This window comes from Otolemur garnettii, unplaced genomic scaffold (assembly GCF_000181295.1).
Source record: "Otolemur garnettii isolate 467f Iridium unplaced genomic scaffold, OtoGar3 scaffold00016, whole genome shotgun sequence".
NCBI classification, from domain to species: Eukaryota; Metazoa; Chordata; class Mammalia; order Primates; family Galagidae; genus Otolemur; species Otolemur garnettii.
In genome coordinates this window covers 20,449,625-20,460,377 of record NW_003852411.1, presented here as the reverse complement: position 1 = coordinate 20,460,377, position 10,753 = coordinate 20,449,625, and the positions used below count along the sequence as shown (strand labels likewise).

General features: G+C 40.3%; 1 protein-coding gene across 1 annotated transcript in view; it reads left to right on the top strand.

Moving 5' to 3' along the window:
- The window catches only part of CUNH1orf105 (chromosome unknown C1orf105 homolog), a 23,959-nt gene extending 14,513 nt beyond the window's left edge, over positions 1-9,446 (top strand). The window contains exons 5-7 of the mRNA XM_003785822.2: positions 4,136-4,203; positions 6,510-6,568; positions 9,128-9,446. Of these exons, the coding sequence (XP_003785870.1) occupies positions 4,136-4,203; positions 6,510-6,568; positions 9,128-9,273 (273 nt within the window). The 3' untranslated portion in view covers positions 9,274-9,446. The remainder of the gene's footprint in view (positions 1-4,135; positions 4,204-6,509; positions 6,569-9,127) is intronic.
- The last annotated feature ends 1,307 nt before the right edge of the window (positions 9,447-10,753 follow it).

The window sequence follows — 10,753 nt, the reverse complement described above, 5'->3', positions numbered from 1 at the left end:
ACTTAATGGTGGAAGACTGGACAGCTTCTCCTAAGATGAAGAATAAGACAAGGATGGCTGCTCTTGCCTCTTCTAGTCAACCTTGTACTACGGGCAATTAAGACAAGAAAAAGATAGAAAAGCCACCCAGATTAGAAAAGAAGAAGTACAACTATCTCCCTTTGCAGATGACATGAAATTATATAAAGAAAGCCCTATGAAATTCACCAAAAGAAAGAAAAATAGACTATGAGAGCTAATAAATGAGTACAGCTGGGTGGCAGGACACAAGATCAACACACAAACATTATTTCATTTCAGGATACTAGAAAAGTATCAAGCAGAAACAAAATTTAGAAAGCAATTCCATTCACAATCACATTAAAAAAATACTTAGAAAGAAATTTGACAAAAGTACGAAACCTATACATCAAAAACTACAGAGAAATGTAGGAAGAAACTAAAGACCGAAGTAAATAAAAAGAATCCTGTGTTTATGAATTGGAGCGCTTAAGATTGAAAAAAGTGGCAATACTCTCCAATCTATAGATTCAAAGCAGTCCTTCTCAAAAATCCCAGAGGCCCTGTTTGCTGAAATTGACAAGTACATCTTGAAATTCAGATGAAAAATACAAAAGATCCAGAATAGCCAAATAGTCTTCAAAAAGAAGAACAAACTTAGAGGGGGTGTACTTCTTGATTTCAAAACTGACCACAAAGCTACAGTTAGGACTGTGTGGTACTGGCATAAAGATAGACATGTAGGTTAATGCAATCAAGTTGAAAGCCCAGAAATAAATTCTTACATTCATGAACAACTGACTTTTGACAAGGGTGCCAAGACAGTTCATTGAGGAAAGAGGAGTATTCTCAATATATTGTACCAGGACAGCTGTACAATAGAATAAAGTTGTACCTCTCCCTTGCCCCAGGTATAAAAAAATAACACAAAATAGATGAAAGATCTAAATGCAAGAGCACAAAGCACAAAACTCTTATCAGGACGCACAGACAAATATCTTTGTGATCTTGGCCAAGGCAATGGTTTCCCAGACATTGCACCCAAAGCACAAGCAACAAAAGAACATAGATAAATTAGTCTTCTTCAAAATGTTCAACTTTTGTGCCTGCAAGAGATATCATCGAGAATATGAAAAGACAGCCTTAATATTTTCAAATCATAAGTAAGGGACTGTACTAGACCAGGAATTAGAATCCAGAATGTATATAGAACCCTTATAACCAAACAACAAAAAGACAGATGTCCCAGTTAAAAAGTGAGCCAAAAATGTATTTCTTCAAAGAAGATTTACAAATTACCAGTAAGCACAGGAAAGGTTACTCAGCATTACAACTCATCAAGGAAATGCAAAACAAAACCACAGTAGGACACAGTTTCCACTCACTATGATGGCTGTAATAAGAAAGACAATGGACAATAACAAGGGTTGGCCAGGATGGAGAGAAACTAGAACCCTCAGTTTGGCAGTTTCTCGAAAACCTAATAAAGTTACCAAGTGACATATGACGCAGCAATTCCATCCCTAGATTCATACTCAAGAAAACTGAAAACCTAAGTCCACATACAAAGGTGTCCAAGAGTGTTCATAACAGCAGCATTCATCATGGCTGAAAAGTGGAAACCACCTAAATATGTTTCACCTGATTAATGAATAAAGTACAGCCGGGCTGTACAAAGGAATGATATTCAGCCATGAACAAGAATGAAGTCTGGATATATTCTACAACATGGGTGGACACTGAAAAGTTAAAGAAACCAGACACGAAAGGTCCCATATTATACTGATTCCATTTACATGAAATGTCCAGAGTAGGCAAATCCATGCAGACAAGAAAACAGACAGTGGCTGCTGAGGACTGGTGGGAGAGGGGAATGAGGAACAGCTGCTGCGGGCTACAGGGTTTCTTTTTGGATAATGAAATGTTCTAGGCAATGGCAATTGTTTTACAACTTTCTGCAGATACTAAAAACTACTGAATTGTATACTAAGAGGGTGAATTTTATGACCTATAAATTGTATTTCAATAAAAAAAGTGGCACTAGAAAATATTTAAAAACTAAAAATGCAAAATAAATGAATCTCAGAAAAAGAAAATCGAAATAATACCTGGCTGGTGAAAGTACTCATATTTCTTTATAACCTTGAGCCAGGAGCTCAGCCGTGTGGTGTGGAGGAAATAACCTATTGATTGTGGTTGTGCGTCCCCAGGGATATCTGCCTCGGTTTTGTCCTTTATCACATCTTGGCTCCAAACTGCCCACCTTCCCCATATTGCTAACTAATAGTTTCAAGCCCCTTGAAAGTAGGTCTGTCAACTTAGACACACAATAGGTCGGCATTGTCTAACACACAGGTTAATTCCTTTCAAAAGCCCATTATATAATTTAGTTCACCTCAACAAATATTTATTGATCACTTTCCACAGGCCATGGGTAATAACTACAAAGGAAAAAAAAAAAGACGATGATGTAAGTCCTACTTTTAAGGGGTAAACAAATAATGATATAAAATGTGATGAATAGAAATAGAAATACACCTGATGGGGAATGGAGGGGGAGGGAAAGTAAATATCAAGGAAATCTTTCTGGAAGAAAAAGACTATTTGGGGTTTTCAAGAATGAATAGGAGTTCACCGTGTTATACTTTTTCCCTGAAACAAAAATGCCATCTTTGGCAGCTTCCTTCTAATGTAGACCCTGTAGCTCACTTCACACACACAATGGTACCAGCTGGATTTAGGGATTTTAGAACAGGGATCATACTGTTCAGAGGAAGTAGAGTTTCCTGAATCTTTCTTGGAGAAAAGCCAAGATGAAATTTAAAATTTTGGCAAATGGTAAGGTCTATTTCTGGCACATTCTTACCCCCTTGTAGGTATCTAGGTATCTCTCCTCATGTTCTAACCAAAGCCTGCTTCCCTTGTTATCCCCAGAGCCTTCTTAGTTACCAGATCGTCCCTTCTGCCCTCCCCTTCAATTCTCCCTCAGCTAATTAGTTAGGAAAACAACCTGATTAAATATAGTAGGTCCCATTTACTATTCAGGTTTTAACTATTTTCAGGTACCTCTAAAGGTACCCGACGTGTTGTAATTTTCAACTTTGTTGTGTCATAAATTTAAGTCTGAGTCGCTTGGCACAAGTCACACAGTGTGCAGACCAGTGGGACACCCACATCTTTGTTGTGATTGCCATTTTGTTGTCACAGCTGCAATAATTTTTAAAGAAATCATGATAAAATGCGTCTATCAAAAGTACACCCTCAAAAGAAAACAAACCTCCAAGGCTAGGAACAAATTTGAAAAATCTCAAGAAAAATGCGATAAGTATTTCTCAAGAAAAAAAATACTGTTTAACTGTACATTGATTTTAGTCCTTTATGAAGGACACGCTTAAAATTTTCATGAGTTTTTCAAAATGGGCTCATTCATTCACTGATTTGATCAAAAATATATGTTTCAAAGCTGGAAATACAAAAATAGAGACATAGTCTCCGCCCCTGTGAAGCTGAAAGTCTTTTAGGGGAGGCCAGCCTTATGCAAATAAACACCATAGAAAGCAGAGGAGTCCTGCTTTTTCACCTCACACTGGAAGGTTAAGAATTGTCTTGGGCCACACAGTAAATACACAAACACCGAGGAATGTTGATTAGCAAAAAAAAAAGGGTCCACACCTACTTTTTACAATATCCAGCACCACAGATAAGCAAAAAACAGGTCCTCGCAAAATCAGCATGTGGCCCAGGCCACAGGTTGGACACCCCTGCTGAGTATTTTGGTAGAGGAAGCCCTGAGCACACAAGGCCGAGGCCCACTGAACAGCAGCCCAGGAGTCAGGACTGTCCGGTGAGAAGGTGACAGTTAGCCTGAGACCTGAGGAATCTGTGTGCAGTGGGGAGGGTGTTTAAACAGATTTTGAAGGCTTGCTGATCCTCAGGTAGCTAATTTCAACTGATCACCAGGAAGAACAAAGACCCTGTGACTTTAGGGGAGGGTAATACATTCTGGTTCATATCACGAAAGGATGTAGAGTAATTTTGATATCAAGTACAACTCAAGTTCACCAAGATGGTACGTTATTTATTTAAGTCAGAATGCAGTTATGGGCAATGTTCTAAATGAAACATTCTTCCTCAGGTACAACCAAGAACCATGAAAATCCCAGATACTCTGAAACTATCCTTTGAGAATTTTATGCGTCACAAGTAAGTCAAAAATTTAAATCAGGACAGGACTTTAATTCTAGTTATATGTATTTGAAGACACGGGACAGTAGAGTGAGCGGCTTGGCAAGTGGAATGTTTAAGAAATGGGGCTTCTTGATTGGTTTCATGTTCTGGTTAAAACAGGTAATTAGACCAAACAAAATAATCACCTTTTTGCCCAAATGTCTATGGAAACAACTGTACAAAGTATAGCCTTCCTTCCCGCTTTCACAAGGACCACGTAAGAAATAAGAGAGCAGAGTTCTTTGATAACTCCGGCAGAACTAAATACAGATTCCCTGGGGAGATGACATATCTGATTCGCACATGTAGGAGATTACACATAACCTAGAATAACTCGAAGACATTCTCTGCTATTTTCAGTAACGATTTACTTTTTAGTAATTAAAATGGCCTTATCAGTTTGGTTAGCTCTCATTACAGCTTTCTTATCAAGATCAAATAGAAATAAGATTCAGGCAGAATTCTGATTAGTTGGTTTTTTCAAAGTTTCTCTCTCTCTCTCTCTCTCTCTCACTATCAGCCAGGGAATAAGAACTCAGCTTTGACTTTATATAAAAACTGAAAACATGGATTTACCCCAAATAAGACATCAATGTAGGTTCACTTGTTTTGCAGTGAAAGGTGGGAATGTGGGCATAATAGTGAGCCTTACATATGACCAAAAATGCTACAGGAGATCAAATAGTGACATCATCCCCCACACAGAGAGCAATAACGTGGGCAAATAAACAGGTCTTTTTGAACCCTTGTGTTTCACAACGGTAGATGTTCTGATTCATTTTATGACCTTAGGACCATTTGTTCCAGATTGATATATAAAACCAGGTACCTTGTGCCTGGCCCAGGAGGAGATGGGTATCTGGGCAGTACAAGCTCTGGCATTAATGTCTTTACCTGTATTGACTCTTTTAAAGAGCTTGTAGGTCATGATAAAAAACAGTTCTAATAATTATTCATGGACTTTCAATGGAAAACTGATGATCTAAAATCAGAGATCTCTGAGCAAAAGTTCACTCTCCTATGAAATAGACTTTTGAAATTTGTTGCCCCTTTTTGTCTTGAAAGTTTCACACTTTAATTCCCCAATCCTAGAGCATGAGTTGGTTGTATTTTAAACACACAGCTCCTATTCCTTTAAAACTGAGACCAAGGATCGCCTAAACTCATGTCAGCACCAACCAGAAGTATCATCAGATTGGCTGTTGTAGGAGTTGTTTTTATTTTTTTAGTGTAGTGAGGAAATTGTGCCACTTCTGTTTGAGACTTAACTAGAGTGAGTATAAAGCAAGGGCCAGGTTCTGTTTGTAGTTTATAAAATCTATCTCATATTTTTTCTCTCACTATATATAGGCAAGTGGAATTGTGTTCACTGAAATAAGTCTTTTAAAAGTATCTTTAATTTCAGTAGTGAAAATAGCGTTCGTTGAATGGAAAGGATGAAAAAATAAGGGAGAGGGAGGGAACAAAAAAGGAAGGAAGAGAAGATGATAGGAGGACAGATAACTTTTATTGAATTGTAGACTAGAGAGATCCGAAACTATTCATTCCTGAAAATACCCTCTCCTCCTTAGCCCACAAGGAGTAACAGAAGGGGTTTTCTTTCTCTTTTTTCCAGTCCTCCAAAGGCAATTGAATAAAACGAACTGGCTGAACTGTTTTGGGTAAAAAGCAAAAATGATCTTGAAAGATCTTTGTAGAGGTAGCAACCATGACATGGATGGAGAGCGTTGGAGAGCCCTTCAAAGTTTACTCATTTCTCAACCTTTTAAAACGAAGCAGTTTTGAAAACCACATCGACATGGTTTGGGCTCACACATATTTTGCTTGAGGGTCTCTCCTTGGCCACCAGGAGAAATAGGATATGGTCCCAACATTTTCTCTAAAATCGGAATGTTCTCACCAAAGTATTTTCTCAGTTTTGCTTTTTAAGGGTAGATTACTGATCTGGAAGAGTTGTTATTAATCTTTTTCTAATAAAAATTTTAAAAGAGTAAAGAATTCTTTCCTAAATACTTACTATTTCTGACTATATATGCTCCGAAAGTGGAAATTTTCAAAATGAAGGTTTTACCAAAATCCATGAAAATACCACTGAGTAAAAGGAGCATCAGAAGTAGTTGTCTTTGGACCATCTTCTCGCCCTGCTGCGAAGTGACCTTGATCACCAGGTTTATAGGCGGATTCAAGAGACTACCTGTGTTAAAATATATAAAGACATATCTCGTTGGTCACGGCCAATTAACTAATGGATTTTCTTTCTTCTTCTCAATTGGAATGATGAGACTCCATTATCCCAGATCCCAGACTGTTCTCAAATCTTCCCAGGATGACATCTCCACAGGTTTGCTTTCTATTAGAGTATCTGTAAAGTACTGCGAAACATACTATGCCCAGGGGAGTAGAATGAAGAATTTAATCCTTAAAATGACTTCTAAATTTCCTGAGCAAATTGCCATGCTGGAGTTGGTTCCCAGCCCTCCCTTCTCTCCAGCCACCCCTGTGTCCCACCTCCAAGAAAGCGGCTGTATCTCGACTTCACCATTGACCGCAGTCTCACTCTTTAGAGAAGACTGGGCTGGTTTAATGCAGCACAATCTGTCACTTTAGTGACCTTTTCCTTCTCATTTGCTCCCATATTAGCCGAAGCCACCTGAAGTTTTTCATTCATTTGATATATACAGTAAGGAAAATTACAATTATTTTATTTACTTATGGGCAAATCTAAGCTCTATCCTGGGAGGGTGCGAGGGAGCTTCAGCCAGAACTGAACTGAGAAGGCAGCTAGAAGGGAAATTTGAGGATAGAAGAGATGTCTTGAAGGGGTGCCAAAGAGGTACCAGAGACGCGAGTAACAGCTGAGGTTTGGAGATAAACCACCGTAGCTGGCAGTCCCAATGAATCACTTCTTCAGTATCAAAAATTATTGGTGTAGTTCCTGGCTCTCATTTAGCCAAATTGGAATGAAGAGCCTCGAGCTGAAAGCACTTACCCAATGAAAGGTCCTCACTCTGCTGTTCTCTGGTCTGTCATCACCTTATTCTCTTGAAACCAAGAGAAGACCAGGTGATATCATGTGCGTTTGGTTTCAGGGATCCCTGTGTTCATTCTGAGTTTCCTTGGCCTGGACTTTTTTCAAACCTGCCTTGGACATGTGCACACACACACACACCATTCCATGCTTTTCCCTCTGCAAAAATATTTATTTTCTTATCCTAGAGGAAAATGTACCACTGTGTCTTTCCACAATGTATTAGCCCCTGGGAGTGTATTTCAATTAGCAAGTTAACAGCTGGATGTGGTGTGCATAGAACAGCCTGTAATATTCCTGGATGACCCTCGTTCTTGCCCATGATCTTGGAGGAGGACTGCAGGGAGAGTGGTTGTAAAACTGGTGAGGAGCTGACGCTTGGTAAATCTAGTGTTGATTCCAGCTGTGACTCTTCTGAGCTGACCTTTGCTCTTATGTGTGATCTCTGAGGTCATGGGAAAAGCATTAGCCTATGGGCAATGAGATCTGGGTCTGAATCCTGGCTGTGCTGTACCCACTTGGCCCCCAGGTACCCCCGTGTGAAACTGGACCAGTGTTGTGTCTCACTGAGAACTAGACACTCAGCTCAAGCAGCCTTCGCCTTTGACCCAGAAAAACTGCCGATACTGGTCTAGCCCCTCTGGTTCCTATCGCTGAGACACGTCCATGTGGCAGTTCTTGTTGTTTATGGCTGAAGCTCCACCCACCTGTGCTGTGTTCCCGTGGACATGCTACAATACCAAGTAGATGATTCATCACCGAGAATGTTACTGCCAGTGATTGTCTAAACTTATCTGTTGGTGACGATAGTGATTTGCAGCATTTTTTAGGATTCAGCTAAACCTTACATATTAATAATAATCTTTAATGAGAATAAGATAAACAGAAATAACTTATCTCTACAAGTGATAGGAATTCCTTCTGGGTTCACAGATGTTTGGTCGGATCCCAGACTCCCATGATACCCCTGGGTTCTTTGTCTCAGTAAACATGGGTATGCACGCTGACCACCTGACCAGGGTCTAGCATCTGGCATGGTACTGAGATATGGCACAAAGAACACCGTTAGGGTTAGGTCAAGGGGATCTGGGTTCATGTGCTCAGTCCATTAGTGCCATAACTCGGGGCTGCTGCTTCCCTCTATTACAGTGATGAGACCAAGCTGGGTCCAGCTCCGTGCTCTGGTAATGTCTCTAGCTCCACCCAGCTGCTCCTTGTTCTCTGGATCTCGTTCCAGAGAATTCAGGGTCTCAGTGTTCCTAGCCATACCAGGATTCCCAGTGGGATGGTGTAATTTCCCACAGTGATTTACTCTTCTACAATCAGTATGGCTTTCGGAAAAACTGAATATTAACCAACTTTTTGTAAACCAAATCATATTTAAAGAAAAAATCAGGATGGTAAGAGGTCAAGATGATCGAAAGAACCCTAAAATGAATTATGTCACAAAATAAAGGTTTATTTGGAATGAAGTACTTCCTCTCCCTGCCATAGCCTTTCTGTAAGATCATATTTGTTCATTTTTTATGTTTGGCTTTTTAAGGAACCAAACTATATGCGTGTCCCTGAAAAGTCTTCTGAGAATTGAATCGTCTTTTCCCTTTAATTCGTACTATAGCTCCAGACACGTTTTAACTTCATGATATACTTGGCAATGACTTCTAATACGTGAAATGGGTTTCTAGGGACTCCTTTTGGCCACTTTGACAGGATTTGTAAAATCTTAAATGTCGTGGAGGATAAAATGATTTTACTCAAAGAAATTTGTATGTGAATTCTGACTCTGTTTTATGAGGCTGAGGTCATTTTGAGTTGCTTTGAGAACGGAATCTAAGCAGCCTGTCCTTCCTTCTTTTGTGCACTCCCCTGCAGAGAGCATTCACTACAGACTGCCCATCCGGGGCCCCAGGACATCTGTCTTCCAGGGACTGCTGTCAAATGCCTACGAAACTTTGCAGGCTATGCAACCTTCTTCCTTGCCCAAAAAGGAACCAAGGGGGAAGAGCACAAGGCAGTGAGGAGTCGGAGCTCATCACCTCCAGACTCCTAGAGAGAACAAACAGTCCACCAAGCCCCTCCCTGACTTCATTTTGCCTTCCCAGGAGTTGCTAGTAGTCTAGTTTTGCCAGCATCGTCTCCCCTACATCTCCTAAAGACGAATGGGCTTAATTTATATAATGATAATGATTTACTGAATAAATGGAACATGCAAAGTGTCTCTCGTTTTATTTTGTTAAGGGCTCTTGTCTATGTTAAAATAGACAACATCCTCCCCCCCAAAAGAAAGAAAAGAAAGACAAGAAGAAGGTTGAGTGTGGTGGTTCATGCCTATAATCTTAGCACTCTGGGAGGCCAAGGTGGGGGGATTGCTTGAACTCAGGAGTTTGAGATCACCCTGAGTGAGAGCAAAACCCCATCTCTACTAAAGATAGAAAAATAAGTCAGGCATTGCAGCAGGTGCCTATAGTCCCAGCTACCTGGGAGGCTGAGGCAGGAGGATCACTTGGACCCAGGAGTTTGAGGTTATTGTCAGCTAGGCTCACACTATGGTACTCTAGCCTAGATGACAGGGTAAGACTCTGTCTCAAAAAAAAAAAAAAAAAAAGAAAGAAAGAAAAAGAAAAGGAAAAGGAAAAGAAAAAACAAGTAAAAGAGAAAGGAAAGAAAGAAAAACTAGGACAACAACCTTCTATTTCTAAGACACAAATTTCCTGGGAAAGTTTTCTCAGCTCTTCCTTCAGGGCAGGAGCCAGAGATGGCTCTAGATCCTTCTTGAAGTCAGCCTATTTCAGAACAAAGGAGAGAAAGGACGGTCACCCTTCTGTTCTTATCTCTGTCAGTTAACTCTGGTAGATGGCGGTGGATACTGTGATGCAAGGACAGGAAATTGGCAAGTGATCAGTTGCTGCAACCCACAAACGCAGGGACTGTCTGTGCCTTGACCTCTTCACCTCACCTGCTTTAGTGTCTTGCACGTATCAGATGTTCCACTAAACCTTGCTCGGTCACATCTATACCAAGCGCTTGTGTTCAGTAGTTTGTTTACTTGAGTTTGAAGATGTAGGCCTCTAACTCTGTCCTGGTCCATGTGCCTGCAGTGACGGGGAGACAAAAAACAAACAAAAAACCAAAAATCTTTAGGCTGTCAATGCAGTGAAACTTCCCTAGTTGACCACCTCCCTACAGTGACCACCTAACATGCATGAGAAGTACGAATCCGTAGAATAGGCCTAGTTCCGTATGTTGACCACCTCCATAATTCACCCGATTGTGACAGTCCCCCGGGTGGTCAATTTACAGAGGTAAATACTTATGGGTGTATATGTTCCACGCTCAGCTTCAAAAAGGTTTACATAAAAAGGGGCCCCTTCTTCTGTTTGAGTTACTGTTTGGGAAAAACAAAAACAAAACAAAACAAAAAATGGCCCCTTTTATTCCTTAGGAGACAGGGGCCTTGTGGTGTCTCAGGATCCTGCTAAGAGGACATTGGACCAACAC